Below are 18,596 nucleotides of genomic sequence, written 5' to 3'. Positions count from 1 at the left end.
TTAGATAAAAGAAGTAACTGTACATCTGCAATAAGACAAACATAACTCAGAATGCTAACAGCATTGCCAGATAATCCCTTTCAGAACCTGGCTGGCCACTTGCCTTCCTTTAATTTAGTCTTTCCAAATAACTGGATAGCTTTTTGACATCCTGCTGCATTTAAATGAACAGAAGTTCACTGTGTATGTCTTGGTCAGACAGAAAGCAACTTTGTTGCTGTTCAGAGTACATCATGAACCATTAAACTGTGATGAATGAAATGAAAACTCTCCTGCACCACAATAAGAGATTTGGGACTTCAAGAAACATTTTTCCGTTATAATTACTATTGCTCGCATATGTACTGGTTCATAAAACGCAAGGCAACAGCAGCTATAAGCTCATACCTTCTAAATAGATGTCTCTGTTGAACAAGCCTGCTGACAGTCGTGTGCTGCAATATAAAAGAGAAAGCATAGTTCATAACTCAAAACAAAAATTTTATTCAAATTAACTTGCTCTTGGTAGCAAAGCTGCGTACAGGAGATCCTAATTTAAATTCTATTAGATAAACATTTCAATTAAGTGACTTCTCGAATTTCCCTGGCAGGAAGATACATGAGAAAAGAACAATACACCAATGCATAAGGATATGTAGCTTCATGTACATCAGCAATGCAGTCATTGAAGCAGTCACTGATGTGGGACTGCTTGGTTCCACAGTTTTTGACACCCCATGGTTATAAAGCAGAACTTCGTCATTACAATCCTGTTACGTACGATTTCCCGGTGTCAATGTTTGCGATCGAGAACACAAAAAATGACCCAATTAATTCCGAATCTGGGTAAGCATGCACAGCATCTCGGAATTGCCACTGCTACTCTTGCAAAACTCACAAAGGTCATTTTCGTATATATTTCTACTACTGTGCACTGGAAATAGACTACAGATTCCAGCCATTTCAAACTTTGCCTGAGCTAAATCGTAACTGTCAAAAGTTATGAAAGAAGAGAACCAGTTACTGTACCGAAACTTGGAGCGCAGTAAAAGACAACAGACGAGGAAGAGGCACACCGCACAAGTGCTCACTCACAACACAAGTGCTGAGTGAGCACTTGTGTGCCTCTTCCTCGTCTATCGTCTTTTGCTGTGCTTTAAGTTTTGAAACAGTAATGCAATACCAACTAGCCGACCTATCCATCCTATTGCAACAACCAGTTACATGACCAATGCTGGACCCATCAAATCCACTTTGTGCATATTAACCTATTTCTTAATACATGTCCAATAAGAAGTGTCTTAAAATGTATGCAACATGCTTAAACCCCATCAGGGGCCGATTAATTCTGTCCATTGAAAATGTTTCACCACATTTCTTGCGCTATCAAAATTGTAAAAAAAAACACTTAACTCTAGAACGGATTAAGAATTTTTCATTCGTCAGTGAGCTTTGTCAAGTTTACAAAATGTGGACTCTATGAAAGAAATCTATACAAGACCGTCAGATATGAAAACATCAACTATTTCATGTCTAACATACAGTTAAACCTGCTTATAACGAACCTCCATATAACGAAGTTTTTCTATTCCCCGCCATTACTCCATAGAAGCACATGTATTTGAGACCTCTACGTAACGAAGTGGCAGCAGGAGACCCCCTAGATATAACGAATTTCCCCCTCCGACAGCCTAGAGATTTCGCCCCAAATATTGTCATTTTTGCGCGGGCGGCAATCGGAAGCACCTTGTCCGCCGCGATGGAATGCGAAGCGAGCGCACGCGTGTGTGCGTGTGCGAGGCGGGCTGCATCCCTCAACCAGGCGATCTTGCCGCCGCGGGCGTGACCTTTCCCCCTCCCTTCATTCAAACCTGATCCTGCCGCTTGCTGCAGCTGACCAAGCTCGCCAAGCTGGCACTCTCTCCTTTTCCAGTTGATGTTCCCGACGCGCTGGTACACGCTGTGACACATCACACTCGATGAGCGCGGACGCGTGCTGTCAAACGCTGGCGGCGTGTGGAGGCGCCGCTGGAGAAGCGAGCGAAGTGACCTTCGTGCTGTTGTCTATCGCTTCAACGCAAACTGAGCGCCGAGAACACACAGCATGCACAAAGCTACGAGCCGCCGACACACCTACACTGCTAGGCTCTGCCCCAACGCAGATCGCTTTCAAGATACGGCCCGCGTGACCGCGCGCCACCGCGCAGTACGCCGTTGATGCCAGAGTACAGTACGCCGCCCCACTATCCCTCCCCCCTCGCTCCCTCGCCGGGGCCTCGAACGCAACAGAAGAAGGCGCACTTCCTCCCTGCTTTTCCTGCGCGCGCGAGATTTAGACGCGGTCGTCGGCTCCCCTCGCACGTTTTCACTCACACATACAGCATACGGCGCGCAGTGACTGCGTTATCGCCCTTGGACTTTATACGGAATATCTATGAGCCAAAACCAATTTTAGGGCCACAATGCGTCATAGACAACATCTTTACATAGCAATTACGGACCTCAAGGGCCATACTTTTGCTGGCGGAAACTGAAAATACGTCATAGTTGTCGCCCCCGGCACTTTCGGCGGCCAATGCCATCGTCAAGCCACCAAGCCAGGCGATATGAAAAGTCAAAATGGCCACGCGGGCTGGCGCGGGGTGTCAGTTCGTAACGTATGATGCGGGAACGGTCCCACAGTTGCGACGCAACAGCGGGGTTACCAATGCATTGGGTATCTATGGGAGCTGTGCCGGGACCGGCCGAAAACGAACAGCCGGGAAAACGCAGCCCCCGGGAACGTAACAGCGGGGTTCTACTGTAACACTACTACGACGCTACAATGCCATCGTGACGCTCGCTCTTTGTTTCCGATGCCTCGCGCTTGTGCGGAACGACACGCGTCCACGCATCCGGTACCTGGTGTGACATTCCAAGGATGAGTGCTTCGACGAAAACGGAAAACTGGTGCGTGTTACAATTGAGGGCGCGTTAGAATCGAGTAAATACGGTAAGCATTTCTTTTTCGAATTTTCGTGCCGAACCTGCATATAACAAAATCCTCTTTATAACGAAGTTTTTCGGGAATTTGTCAATTTCGTTATATCCAGGTTTAACTGTACTTGAAAAAAATGTGTCCAACCACTTGAAAAATATGGCTGACATAAAACACTGAAAAAAGCATTGCAAAAAGCGAGCCTGCAACACGATGCCGTACTGATGCCGTGAGCAAACACCCAGCCATCTATCTACCTTCCAACTTGTTTTATTGAAATACTTTGCACCTGTATCCAAACTTTAAGTACAGGTCCATCATTATTTTCACAACAGCTTTTGATTTTGATGTACTATCTTGGCAGGCACAATTGTGCACACAGTGCCTGAAGGGTTTAAAGCATCACTATTTTCATTATTTCTCGTTATTTCGAGGCATTATTTTGGCATACATAATAGCAGATGCAATACCATAACATTTCTCAAAAAGATATGAAATAAAAAAAAAAGTCACAGTTTCGCCCGCAAGGCAAAGCATCGATTGCGATAGCAAATTAGTGAACAGCTATACTAAATAAGGATAGTAGTTTTATCGGCTGTATAAACTTGCAAACATAGGCAAACTAACTAAATTAACAAGCATGGTTGTCACGCGCACACAAGCAAATATGAACACATCTCACTCGATGACCACGGAAAATCGCTGTCAAAACACTGGAGTGAGTCAGTGAGGCAGCAGCAGCGAGCAAATTGAGCTTCATGCCACCGCTTGCATCAGCGCGATCTTAGGTGCGAAAACACGGGGAAGGTGGACTCTGCCCCCGCCGTAGATGGGTTTCAAGATACAGCCGCGCAGGCGGGCGCTGCTTGCCCCCCAGCGCAGAACGCCCCCCTCCCCCCGTAGCCTTCTGGCCGGCCCGGGGGGAGCGTGCGGCCGCAGCAAAGCGCTGCCCCTCCACCTACCCACCCTCCCCCCGGAGCCTTTCGACCAGCGGGAGCGCGCGGCCTCAGTAAAGCGCGGCCCCTCCACCTAACTAACCTCCCTCTGGAGCACTGTGGGCGACTTCCCCCCCCCCCGAAGACAGCGCGCTTCCTTACCACTTCCCGCCCTGGCGTGCACGAGCTGCGATTGCTGGCTGGCGGCTCACCGTCGCATGCTTTCACTCGCACATACAGCATTCACTCGCATTGGCGCACGGCGACAATTTTATCACCCGTGGACTTCATACGGAACCTCACGGCGGCGGCAACGACGGTGACGGTAGAAATGCACCTGGAGTGTCCATATAATTGACATCGCAATAAAATGTAGTATACTGCTGCAGAATTGCCAGCTTCGGGTAAAGTCCCTATTCTAGCAGCTGCTGTTTTTTTTTTTTTTTTTTTGCACAACACTGACTTCACAGTAACTGCAAAACACGACATATCATGCACATTCATGCTTCTATCACTGCCTGGTAAATACAGTCTATAGTACATGCTATTCTTCAATAACATGAAATGAAGTGCCAATAAAATTAAAGGAATGGCAATACTCAGCAGTTGCTTTTCCCAGAGTATGAATTTGCAATGAATGCTTATAAAAATTTCCAGTACAGTTCCATGGCTATGCAGAGTTAATTACTGTTGCCTAAACATTATTATGGCATACGTGTCGCACACATACTGCAGATATGTAGCTCCTGCTTTGAGTAATCAGATAACAATGCACACTCTATTGGGCCTTCAACATTGATATGTCAAAAAATTTAATTGCGGGTTTTAAAATCCCGAAACTGCACAGTGTGTTATGAGGGATGCCGTAGGGCAGCACTCCAGATTAATTTTGACCATTTGGGGTTCTTAAATGTGCACCCAAAGCATGGTACATCAGCATTTTGGCATTCCACTACTATTGAATGCAGTCGCCATGGCCAGGAATAGAACCCACTACCTCGTAACTGCTGTTGCAGTAAGTAAATTCAGGACTATACAGAAATTGTTGAAGTCTGCTGACCTGTTTTTTTTTTTCTTTTCTCTGCTGGCAAAACACCTTGCACATTAGCAACAAATATAAGAATCAGCACTAGGACGAAAATGTTGCAATGCTAGTCTGAGTAAGCCTAAATGGTGCACTCATGTAAAAAGGCCGACAAAACTTTTAAACATTGAAAATGAACTGAAGAAATAAAATTCAGCTATGCTTCCAAGACAGAGATATAGAATTAGAACATTGCATATTTCAAAAGATGTGGCATGTTAGTTTCTAGTAAAGATCATAGACTCAACGGAGCTTCTCAGGACCTTCATTAAAGTTCTTTGTCTGTCTATCATAGACTAAATGACTGTCCCCCCCCCAACCTTGTTCACAGGTAAAGAACTGCATGCAACACAAGCTTGCAAAGATGCATTTCAAGGGGAACTCTGCAACTGGTAGTCAAACAAGACCGTCTCATTATAACATGTTAATACAAAAGATGTTCTCACTTGTCTCTTCCGGGTCGAACCACCGTCTCATAGAGCCCATAGACTGGTCGATGATCAGAGGTTTGCATTTGTGGAATTGAGTCATAAAGAATGCACTCTATGTGGCCTTTTCTCTTGCTTCTATAAAGTATTCGATCCTAAATGAAAAGAATTTACCACTGAAAAACAAGCATCGTAACACCAATACCATGATCAAAAAAGTACAAATAGAAGTTGTTACCGTATATGATGGCACCCTAAGCTTCACACCATCAAACTGACTTGAGCCAACTTCAAATTTGTAAGTAGGGCCAAATTTTATCTTTCCTTCTTGGAAGCCAAAGAACGCCTGACCTAATGATCAGATAAGAAAGAGAGATGCTGCAAACAACATTCTGATGAATGGATACATATACACCTGGTGCATGTTTTTTTTTTTTTTTTTTCAAAGAGCTGTTTAATAACTTATATGGAGCATACAATGCAGTTTAGCTAGTTCAGGTGAATTACCTGTAGAGGCAGACATTCCTTGCACAGTAAATCACAATGTCCCAGGTAGCTAACTAATAATATTCACTAATCAACGTTAAGTTCGCTTTATTCAAAACTGAAGCTCAGCGTAGCGAAGTCATGTCTGCTTAGCCGAAATTCTAAGACTAGTGCCACTTTCAAGATATCTGTTCCCATAATCTGCTAAAGCATACATTTGTGTTTCAGGTCAGATTGTCCCAAACTGCTTGAGGGACTCTTTTAGGAAACTGCTAACTGGAAAGCCAATGCATTTTGAAGAACATTTTAAGTATGGATATTTCAAAAGTGGTGCTAGTCTAGGAATTACTGCGAAGCAGAAATGACTTTACTACTGCTCTGCGACAATTTTGCAACTGCAACATGCGCCCTAAGAAAGTTAATTAGTGAATTTTTATAATTAGCTACTTGGACATTAGGACTTTTCATGCAGGCAATTTCTACATCTTTCAGAACTCCACCTGAAGAGGCACAACAGTGCTACCTGTCACAGCTGATTCCCTTTTAAACAGTCCGAACTAAATGGGGGGGAAAAAAGTGGGTGGTATACAGAAGATGTAAACATACAGACCATCATGCATAGCACTTCTCAGCTGATCAAATTTCAGGAGTCTTTCATATGTAGATTGCTTATCCTCATGGTGATCCTTCAGTAAACCAACAACAGTTGAACGCTCATTCATAAGTCGAAAATTAAGGTCGCCACACCAAAATACATGGTCAAATCTTGCAGTCACATCTGCAATAAATAAGCCCAACATTGACACACCTTCTACAAAAAGCAGCAACTTAGCGAAGATGAAAGAAAGAATGTGAGCATTTCAGCATAGTGCATTTATATGAATGCAGCACAGTTAGAAAGGGCACCAGATAACACTAAAATAAAGCAAGTGCTAGCAAGTAGTTAGGCTTCACCCATAGCACACAAATATATTAATTTATAAAATGTTATTGTTAAAATTTTTTTCATGGGCAGCTGGATTTCTAATTATAAAACAAACTCCAACCACATTATAACACTACCGTCGTCAGCTTTATATAAAACTTTCACACCTAAGTCGCTTCTCCATTACCCATGTCTGAAAACAGTAACTAGAAGCTGTACTACCAAAGGTAAGTAAGCATACAGAAAGAATCAGCAAGCTTGATCTTTCAGTTCATAACTTGTATCTCATTAGACAATTTTTACAAGAAACAAATGACAAGCATGAAGTGTTCAGCATTGGTTATTACAGGGTCTTGCTCAAGAAAAAAGCCTTGGTACAACAGCCAAACTTCTATACAATGATTCCCAATTTAATGAAGCTTGTGATGTAACGACTTTTTCGTACATGCTGACGACATTCAGAAATGTGCATATTTTTCTAATCACGCAACAGAATTGTAACAAAGCCTTATACACTGTATTTATATACAAGGTGTTTCAGCCAACCTGTGCCAAGCCTTAAAAAAAAAAAAAAAAAAAAAAAAGCAAATGCGCACTATGTGAAAGCAACTGACGCTGCAGTGTTGACTGTCTCTTGAGTGAATCAGACTACTTTTTTGTGATAAGACTAATAATTTACGAACAGATGAATTAGTTCACATTTAAAATATTTATTTTAAAAAAAAAACCTTCAATAGACAAGCTGTAGAGCATATTGATAAGCATTTAACTAATTTCATAAAAGTAGCTGTTGTGGATTTAGTTTTTCCAAACTCCAAGAAAAGTGCACTAGATCTGAACAAATATCTGAAAAAGTATGTCTGTACAGCATTACTGCCCACAAACATGGTCTGAATGAATAATCGCTCATGAACGCAACATTATGTATGAACAAAGCTGTAAGCAATGATGAATGATTGAACAGAATGATTTTAGCCACTAATTTTGCCGAGATAACTTGCCTGCTGAAGTGATGCAGTCATGAGATAGCGATAAAGTGTGCATGGCAACTCGGCGTTTTCAACACAGACAGACTGCAGAGAGGGTGATGAGGTTGTAGCAACTGGTGGCGACGCATTGGATGAGGCAGTCCTAGCCGTCACCTCAGAACCATTACAGCTTACAGTCTATTCACAAGTTCACTATGTGTGTGACACAGATCATAAATTTGGAACTTGTCCAAGGGCAGTAATATCACTGCACGCAAGCAGCTAGTCACATGGTGGTACTTCAAATCTCGCATGCTTTCGAGGGACGTTGGGAAAATTTTATCCACAAGTATCTTCATGGAAACAAATTATTTTGATGTTTCCCTATATCATCCAGAACATCTTTATTAAAGGTTTGTTTTCAAATAAATACATTGAAATTATATAATTAATATTTGTTAATTAGTCAATTAGCTCACATCAAATATACCCTGAGCTGCTCCAAGTGGACAGTAAATAATAATGCGTCAGTTGCACTCGCATACTGTGCCTCCACAAGGTGCGGCACAAGTTAGCTGAAATATTCATGGCATTTATCAGCAGGCGTGCAAGAGGGAAAAGAACAGCAGCCAAAAAAAATAACCTCTGGCCAAGTGTGTTCATGAATAAACTTTAAGACATCAAGGTAGCAAGCACAATATGCTGTTAAATTAGGTTAAGACATGCAGTGGGTGCATTCCATTCATGCTTAAAGGGCCCCTCACAAGCTCTGGCCATTTTGAGATGACAAACGCAGTGCATACAACGCGCGCTAAAGATAGCGTCTGCTAAGTACGTGCAGCAGAAAGAGCTGAAATTTCAAACCAAACGCTGTTTGTCCTTCTCCTCGTGGGCGCCGCACTTCAAGCCAGAGGGTTCAAGCAAGCGCGCCTACGTACATGTGCCTGTGCTGTGACGATGCTCATAGTGACACGTGGCCTTGAGAATTATTCAAGGCAACATCTGTTATTTGTGTAATCTGTTGCTTCAATAGACGAATTAAAGTTTAGAGAAATAATAAAACACACAAACCGAATGTCTGCGTGTTTTTGTTTTACTTCGCACCGCAGTAAGAGAGACGTACAGTTAAACCTGCTTATAATGAACCTTCGTATAACGAATTCCTGGATATAACGAAGTTTTTCTATTCCCCACCGTTACTCCATAGAAGCACATGTATTTGAGACCTCTATGTAACGAAGTGGCAGCGGGAGACCCCCTCGATATAACGAATTTTCCCCTCCGACAACCTAGAGATTTCGCCCCAAATTTTGTCATTTTTGCGCGAGCAGCAACCGGAAGCACCTTCTCCACCGCGACGGAATGCAAAGAGATCGCACATGTGCGTGTGTGCGTGTGGGAAGCGGGCCTGCATCCCTCGACCGGCGTGACCTTTCTCCCTCCCTTCATTCAAACCTGATCCTGCCGCTTGCTGCAGCTGGCCTAGCCCGCCAAGCCGGCACTCTCTCCTTTTCCAGTTGATGTTGCCGAAGCGCTAGCTGGTACACGCTGTGACAGATCACACTCGATGAGCGCGGACACGCATTGTCAAACGCTGGCGGTGTGTGGAAGCGCTGCTGGAGAAGCGAGCGAAGTGATCTTCGTGCTGTTGTCTATCGCTTCAATGCAAACTGAGCGCCGAAAACACACAGCACGCACAAAGCTACGAGCCGCCGACACACCTACACTGCTAGGCTCTTGCCCCAACGCACATCGCTTTCAAGATACGGCCCACGCGACCGCGCTGCCGCGCAGTACGCAGTTGATGCCAGAGTACAGTACAACGCCGCCCCGCTATCCCTCCCCCCTCGCTCCCTCGCCGGTGCCTCAAGGCACACTTCCTCCCTGCTTTTCTTGCGCGCGCGAGATTTAGACGCGGTCGTCGGCTCCCCTTGCACGTTTTCACTCGCACATACAGCATACGGTGCGCAGCGACTGCGTTATCACCCTTGGACTTTATACGGAATATCTATGAGCCAAAACCAATTTTAGGGCCACAATGCGTCATAGACACCATCTTTACATAGCAATTACGAATCTCAAGGGCCATACTTTTGCTGGCGGAAACCGAAAATACGTCATAGTTGTCGCCCCCGGCACTTTTGGCAGCCAATGCCATCATCAAGCCACCAAGCCAAGCGACATGAAAAGTCAAAATGGCCGCTCGGGCCGGCGCGGGGTGGCAGTTCGCAACGTACGATGCGGGAACGGTCCCGCAGTTGCGACGAAACAGCAGGGTTACCAATGCATTGGTATCTATGGGAGCTGTGCTGGGACCGGCCGAAAACGACGTAACAGCCGGGAAAACGCAGCCCCCGGGAACGTAACAGCGGGGTTCTACTGTAACACTATACGACGCTACGACGCCATCGTGACGCTCGCTCTTCGTTTCCGATGCCTCGCGCTTGTGCCAAACGACACGCGTCCACACATCCGGTACCTGGTGTGACATTCCAAGGATGAGTGCTTCGACGAAAACGGAAAACGGGTGCGCGCTACAATTGAGGGCGCGTTAGAACGGAATAAATACGATAAGAGTTTCTTTTTCGAATTTTCGTGCCGAACCTGCATATACCGAAATCCTCTTTATAATGAAGTTTTTCGGGAATTTGTCAATTTCGTTATATCCAGGTTTAACTGTACTTCGGTTTCGTCTGCTTGTTCCCACATCATACAGTCGTGCGCGTTGACAACGAAATTATGCCATTTTCTACCATGTTCCAGTGCGCGATCATGCTCTGTGATCTAATTGTGTCTGCTTCACTGTTCGTGCAGCACTGACTTATATTGCTAGACGCGTGTTCTCGTGCACAGTGCATAAAATCATGCACCGTGCTAAACAACACAAACGCAATAGCTCGCGCTCAAGGCCGTCACCGGAAGTGCGCCACGCAGCAAAAAAGCAGGAAGAAAAAAAAAGGGGGGGGGGGGGGCGTGACGTATGCGTCACGCAATTCTCCAGCCCCGGCATGGAAAAACGCAGGGAAGAAATTTCGCTTGCGGACGCTAGATGGGGCAAGTGGAGAGAGTGTTTCTCTTGGCGGTGGCACTCGCCTCCTGAAATCATGGGTTCGTGGCACTGAAATATTTATATCTCGGCTATTAATGAACCAATTTCAAAAATTCTTGCAGTAGAACGTTCCCTAGAGGGCACTGGTGGCCTGGTGAGGGGCCCTTTGAGGGAGGCACCCAAGCAGTTTTCAGTGCGAATGGATGAGAGATTTTATGCATTGAAATTGACAACTGCATCTAGCTGTGTTCATATGATCAACTGAAGAGCCCACCTAACAATAATTACAATCTAAGGACACTATATGGCACATAACAACTCAGCATGCGCCAAGGAAGAAGTAGTATCTATCACGGTACAGCCAGTTTCCAGCTTACGCCATATGCAGCAGTCATTGGTGCAAGACGGTGTCTGTAATGTCTTCAAAAATCATTAGCTGTCATTAAATTTCACTATGGCATTGCTGTAGTTTCATTCCACACAACTGCATGCACATGTGCTGTGTCGGAAGGAGCAGGTTTATGGACAAGTTCTGAAAGTTTCATAATGCTCAGGACTCGCACACACAGAGGACACATACAGCACTGTAATGCTCTAAATCAGTTATAAGCTTGTGGAAGAAAGTACAATGGTCTCGCATTATTAAGGTTCTTAAAAACATTGTTTACATTATATATATATATATATACTTTTTTCTTAAAGCATCATTCACTCAAACAAAAGGCAAACCTTTCTTTCTGGGTGTCCTTCCCTCACCAAATTTTTTTGCCTGTTGATCACCCCCTTGCTCTCATGACATATAGTTGCATGATCAGAGTACACCAGCTGTAAATTACCAACTAGATTGTAGTAAAATTTTATTGAGAAAACATCATTTACATGCCCTTGGCCAGCAGGACTCCTTTTGGGATATAAAATATTACTTGCTAAAACGAGCTCCCACTTTAATAAAAATGTAGGCTAAAACAATAACTTTGATTCGAAAGTATAACTGTTCAAATAGCAGTTATTGCAACATTCACATTTAACAGTTTTGTTACAAAGCTCTTCATGACAGGGGTATGGCACTTACGTCGTCACATACAGTTTCACATGAGACAGACCAACCTTTGCTTTGGTACTGCAACTTAAGTTGTGCTTGCTTTGGTAAGTCGATCTGATGACAGATCTTTTCATAATCCTGGATACGTTCCTTAACTCTTTTTTCATGAGCTAAAAAAGAAATAAAATTAAAAAAAAAAAACATCAGCATACTTGAAGGTAATACAGTGAAACTCTAAAGAAGCACAGACACAAAATGTTTTGTCTGTCTTAGGTATTGACAAGTGGCTATTGACCAGTACAAAGCCTCATTTGCTCCAACATGCTATGGATGATAAATCACATCATCCGTTATTAAAGGCGTATCAACACAATTTTAACTCGAAATAACTGGTACATTACACAGCTGTGAGCACATAGGTATCATCTGTGCAGTACCAATAGCAAATGCAGCTTAGAATGCATTTTAATTAATTTCAACGTTCATGAGAGCGATGAACCGGGAAGTGCAGCACCTATCGATATAATCATCAGCGTAGGTCCTGTTGGTAAACAACGTTACGTCACGAGTTTCAGCAACTGATTTTGGTGACATGCGATGTCACTGGCTTGTCTTGCCGTTCGGAAAACGTTTCAGCATTCTTTGTATTGGGTGTCTTGCACTGCCAGCACACGAGGCGCACGTACATGCACACACAAAGTGTACGCACGTACGTACGCCAACCAACCGGTTTTCGCAGTGGCGCACCGACGGGGGGGGATTCGGAGGTTCGAACCCCCCTCTGAGGCCGAGTTAACTCCCCCCCCCCCCTTTCGTTTCACCCCTTTTCTTTCTTTGCGCCTTTGAGTACTGCAACTAAAATGTACGTAAGACGTGCAATCGTCTGCACACTCGCAAACTTGCGCAAAAAGCACATTTTTTTACAATTTCCCGTGAAGAAATTGAAATTAGTGCTGTTTAGATGGTATTGGCAAACTAAGGCAAACTGCCAACCAGCCCCCCTGGCAGAGATCCTGGGTGTGCTACTGGGTTTTCGCAACACTTTCTGTCATTGCCACGCCCAGCTAGCATGTCGGGACGTGCCGGCAGTTGGCTAGAATTTGCTGCGGGTGTCAGTTCGCTGAGCGATGTCATGCAAAATGCCCGGCTGCTGTGTACCACTGTGCTCAAACCACTCCAGGAATAGTTGGCAATTGTTCCATTTTCCGAGAGACCCAAAAAGAAGAATTGTATTGGTTGCTAGGATAAAGCACAACAAATGGCCAGCCTAGGAAAACCTCATCCATATGCAGTGTCAGCATTACGGCACTCCGTGGAAATATATATATATATTTTTTTTCAGGAGTTTTCTTAACGCAGGAGCGGTGATTGAAACAGATTTTTCCTTATACTTTACACTGCGGAGAATGTTTTCTGAGGGCAAACAGTGCGGTAAGAAGTAATTTACCAGTTACGCAAATTAGCAGCAGTGAGTTCAAAGCGTTAAGAAATAATTCCATCTCGACCACCTCTTTCACGTTTTAGAACTAGCGTTTGGAACTCTAATCCATACTCAGTGTACACAAACTCACACGTGGAAAGCTACGCATGCTGTTTCTTTTAGTACGCTAAGCACCTTTAGCTCACGCAGACCTCGTGCTCTATTTATGGTGCAGTGCTGTGCGCGTTCATAGATGTTTTTCGGCTTTTGGATGCTACAAGCGTCAGGTCATGGCGAAGGGACCTAACAGGCACACAAGCAAATCTAGTGCAGAAGTGAGCCTACAATGAACGTCAAAATTGGATTTTGATGTACATAGCCACAATTCAGACACTTTTGCTTCAGTTTTCTTACCCTGTTTGATGTAGATTTTGTTCGTGCATTCATTTTTTTTTTTCACTTCCATTCTTCTACTTATCAAGTTGAGCCACACAGTACTATTGCCATATGCTTTGTTTAAATTTATTAAAAGCTCATTTTCCTAGTTTATGCTTTTTGGTCCGAGGAGCTATGCCAACGACATGTGAGAAATGACAGTACATATTAAAAACATGTACTTGGATCAACACTTCGTAACAATAATCAGTATTCATTTGTCATTTATTGACTGGTTCTCTTTACTAGTATCAGCATGTTCTGAAGGGATTTCATTATTATTGCTGCATAATGATTTGTTTCTAAGCAATGCAGCTTCGCCACGCAGATCTGCCTGAAGAACAGCAATGCTTAATAATATGGTCATTTGACATTCAATAGTCCATTGCTCTGTACGAATGCTTGAGTAAACGCATTATTTCCCACCTGTAGAACAAAACAGCGGGTATCATGCAACCTAGTTTCCGTTTGACGGTAAACAAACTATCACGCCAACGAACGGCCGTAACACGTTTCAAACCGATTTCAGTCAACAGCATTAGATGACAGCGTGAAGCAACTTATTTAATGATGCTGTTAGACTCTAAACCGTCAAAAACATTACCTGCTTAACTACAGCATGCATTAATGCCTTTCCACAGTATTTATGTCTACATAAAGCCCCCGTGCTGCCTATACACGTGTTCATACACATGTGCACCTGCAACGGGTCCCTTGGAGTAGGCGTGGGAATGGCGGACTTCTTAGCAGACGATGCGGTTGTTTCCGCCCTGTTCGGAGCGGCGGGCGAGAAGGACATCAAGGTACTCTATGTTCCTGCCATACACCTCTCCGGGAACCCAGCAAACCACAAATGGTAAAAAGTTTGCAGACACGCTAAAACGTGGTGAAAACGCTGTAATGCCGAGATCATATTGCATAGTGGACTTCTGTACAATGAAGTATCATGATGGTGTAACAATGCACAGGTTTCTTACCGAACTAGCTGTCAAAACAGGAGCATAGATGGCATGGTAGACAGTGCGCTAGCGTGCGTCACAAGTCTGCGTGCTCACGTGATCATCGCTACTTACGAACATGCATTTCACATCATGGAGCACGAAGTGCTCTTCGAAATCAAAAAAAGCGACCCCCTGGTCATGAGATACAAGCATATAACTAAACAATTGTCACGCAGTGGAGTAAACAAGTTTCTTTAGCATGATTACTGGATTAATAGCTATTGATTAAGCACAAAAAACAGAGCCCAAAGAATTTTGTGTCAGTACTCCTTTAAGACAAGTCATTAATAGCTGGTCCTTGCATTAATGCAGCTAGTGATCATGTAGTGTCTTAAATTGCTGACGAGGAGACATGCCAGTCAAACTATTGCATTAAGCGGCCTTTCGCCATGTGATGTGGCTGGAAGTATAGCAGATTTAATCCTCCTAAAGAGGTCATGTCACCTCCTGCACCATCAAGACAGTTCTCTCCTTTTGCTTCACCCATTTCCTTTGCATTACACACTAGAGAAAAGTGGCACATCATGGCAACAAGGGAGGGATGTGCTCTACTTTTAATGCAACCAGAGAGAGAAATGTTTGGCTCTTTAGCCTTTAAGCCCAAACCGCATGAGAGCGATTTTGTGCGCGACAGCGACCAGCGACGGCTTCGAGCGACGAAACGGGGCCCGGTCGCGCAAACAGATCACTCGGTCTTTTTGCTCAATCGCTCGGTTCTATAAATCTAGAATTCGTCGCTCGTCGCCCGGAAGTCCTATGAGCGACTAGCAATAGCGCGAAGCCGGAACTGGATATACATCAGTCAAGTACTACCAATTGTCGCACGGAATGAGCAAACGACTAGATTTTGATACGTACTAGGATAATAACGTAGTGCAAGACCTTTAGACATATTTATGCTGCTCTTTACACTAAAACACATCAACTTAAATTAATAAAGCAAGCGTCACGCCAGTTTCGGCGAGTATTTGCTGCCCTCATACCGGCAACACCAGAGAGACGTTGCTCAAAGTCGTCGCTCGTCTCGTCGCTCACATGCGGTATGACTTGTAGGCGACGAGCGACCGCGACAGCCATCTCCATCACGCCGCTTGTCGCTGTCGCGCGCAAGATCGCATGCATGCGGTTTATACTTTAAGAGCTTGAGGGGGAAATTACAGTTTTTAGACACAGTTTTCGCCTGCCCTCACATGTGCCCCTGTCCTAACAATTGTCTGCAAAGTTTACTCGCCATCATAAGCATCATAAAGGTTTATCTAGGTCGCAAGTTGTCCGTCATGCCATGTTACAATCTATGTCATAAGGTGCTACACTTTGAAGATAGCTCCACACGTGGCTTTAAAAAGCAGATTAAAATATGTTCTCACCTTTGTTTGCCATTAATATTTGGCTGAAAGTGTCCACATGTACTAAAGAAATATATGACACAAACACTTCAAATTTTATGCCAGTACACCTTTAAAATATTTCTTGGACACTAATTAAAAATTCAACTGATTACAGAAAGTTTACCTGCAAGATGGGAGTTGATAAACAACATTGAGGACCCAAAAAACTGGAAAGCGATGGCGACAGCTCCCTTTGTCTTAACAGAAGAAACAGTACGTGTGGCGTATGTTGCTTCTTCAGCCGCTTAAAAAGAAAAAGGAAAAATTTTACACCACAAAAATGCAAGAAATAGGCAGTTTTGAGCATGTCAAACCACTTTAGCGAGTGAGTCAAACATGACCAGTGCCCATTTATTAATGCACTAGTTCAAAATACAATGAATGCAAGACAGTAGAGAAAAGATACTGCATGCACCCAGAGATTACCTGAGCAAAACCATATCAGATCCCGACGCAAAAAGATGGAGAGGTTCAAGACACCCAAAGAGACAGAGTAGAAGAGAACATGCGAAGGACCCAGCGTGAATTGAAGTCTAGTTTCCCACTCCTTTCTAAGAGAGAGAGATGAGAGAAAAAAGCCACGCTAGACACCCCGAGACCACAAAGAGCAGCAGCATCACTTCACAGATAAATGTGCACAGACACAAGATAACCAAATAATTGAACAGTAGTAAGGAAATAGATAAATGCAGCATAAAATCACTAAAAACCTACCTGTCACTCATGGCTTCTTGCACACCAATAGCATAAATTTCTGGTACATACTCTATTGTTTTAGGGAGTAGCAAGTCATCTAGGCTGGCAGGGGATGCCTAAAAGTAAGAACAATGTTGTGAATACCAAACCAAATCAGGCAATTCAGAAGGACACAAACAAGGAATTTAAAAAATAGACTTTTAAATGCAATAAACAATATTACCTACTAATAACGCATTTCATGCTACAGTCCCATGTGACTATGTGCATGCACAAACATTATGCCACATATATGACAACACTTGACTACATACAAGCGAGACAACTCCACCAAGTTCCTGCTTAAGGAGATCTATAGCCAGTGCTAATAACACACATACTATGTTTTGCCAATGCGTTAGTGGCATGTGTTCACTTTTTTATCAAGTCTTTTCAAGCTCTAGCTACTTTCCAAAAGTACACAGTGTAGCATACTCACTACATCATGCCATTTAGCATAAAATGGTGGGTGCAAAATAGGGCCATCAATATTTGTTTTCATGCCAGATATCGCACAATGCACAAACATCATGGTCTTGCTTTGAATCAGACATATTTCGATGGGCAAGGGAAAAGCAGCTCAGATCCAACAGCTCCTTCAAAGTTGCAAGGTTTCAGATTCGCCTTTTTCAGTCAGTCACACACAATGTCAAGCTGGCAAACGGCCAAAAGGAAACTTTGGCACCCATTGCAAAAGTCATAAGTATGTACCCCAAGAACTCAAATGTAGATTCTCCCGCCTTTCCTCAAATTAAACTTTCTTCTCCCTCTTCCAAACGTAGAGCATGTAATACAGAGTGGCCACAATCAACACCTGAAACATCACATTTTTCAAAAACACTCATATCATGGCAATGAGCCAGATGACCTAATGATAGAACATGGCAATAGCTACTGTGGTGCAATAAACTATTGAGTTATTGCAATCATAGAGTACATGCTGTTGTATCCCTCATGTGGAACCTTTCCAATGTCCCAATTTGAAATAATTGTGAAACATCATTTTTTATATATTTCCAAGAAAACGATATATTGAGTAGAAATATTCCTTAGTAAAAGGGTAGACAACTGGGCTAGTTAGTAGATGTTCATGGTACTGAAGTGCTAGCAAAGGGACACACTGAGACCAAGACACAACAAGTGCTTCGTGTCTTGGTCTCAGTGAGTGTGCTTGTTTGCACTTCAAGACGATGATTATTTCATTTGCATTGAACCTAAGCACCTGCTCTATACTTGGTTGTAAATGATGCCACAAAGAAGAAAAACAGTGCTAATGTAAAAAAGAAAAAAGTAGGCACCACTTTCCGCACATATTCCTAAATACTTTAATGTTACATTTATGTTGAATGTCCTATAAGCAGGAATGAAAAATTAGATAAACGGCAGAAAATGCTAAAAGGTAGAGAGCACAAGTTGAAAGTTCCAGATATCTACTCCCTTAAACCCTTAATCCCTTATTCTGAGATATCACACATATCTTTTACATCTACAGTGGAATCTCGATGATACGAATCTCACGGGGTCACGAAAAATATTCGTATTAGCCGAAATTCGTATCATCGAAACACAATTAAAACTAGCTAAATTAAAGAGTCGGAGGTGAACTCACTCAGGCACACGCACGTAAAAAGCATTTACAGTATAGATTACTTATAACGTAACTGTTTATAGTGCAGAACAGGCTACAACGCGGCATTTTTGTATACGCATACCGCTTACAGTGCAGTCGCGCGAGACGAAATAC

The 18,596-nt window shown here is 43.4% G+C and overlaps 1 protein-coding gene across 2 annotated transcripts in view; it reads right to left on the bottom strand.

The window, feature by feature from the left end:
- The window catches only part of LOC119436539 (phosphatidylinositol polyphosphate 5-phosphatase type IV), a 42,533-nt gene that overhangs the window by 7,730 nt on the left and 16,207 nt on the right, over positions 1-18,596 (bottom strand). For both annotated transcript variants that reach the window (XM_037703409.2, XM_049658476.1), the window contains 8 exons: positions 16,832-16,929; positions 16,544-16,668; positions 16,242-16,361; positions 11,939-12,043; positions 6,500-6,667; positions 5,642-5,754; positions 5,422-5,558; positions 388-434 (listed from right to left, as the gene is read on the bottom strand). In XM_037703409.2, the coding sequence (XP_037559337.1) occupies positions 388-434; positions 5,422-5,558; positions 5,642-5,754; positions 6,500-6,667; positions 11,939-12,043; positions 16,242-16,361; positions 16,544-16,668; positions 16,832-16,929 (913 nt within the window). The remainder of the gene's footprint in view (positions 1-387; positions 435-5,421; positions 5,559-5,641; positions 5,755-6,499; positions 6,668-11,938; positions 12,044-16,241; positions 16,362-16,543; positions 16,669-16,831; positions 16,930-18,596) is intronic.

Source organism: Dermacentor silvarum, chromosome 1 (assembly GCF_013339745.2).
Source record: "Dermacentor silvarum isolate Dsil-2018 chromosome 1, BIME_Dsil_1.4, whole genome shotgun sequence".
Classification (NCBI taxonomy): Eukaryota; Metazoa; Arthropoda; class Arachnida; order Ixodida; family Ixodidae; genus Dermacentor; species Dermacentor silvarum.
This window is presented reverse-complemented; position numbering and strand designations above follow the sequence as displayed.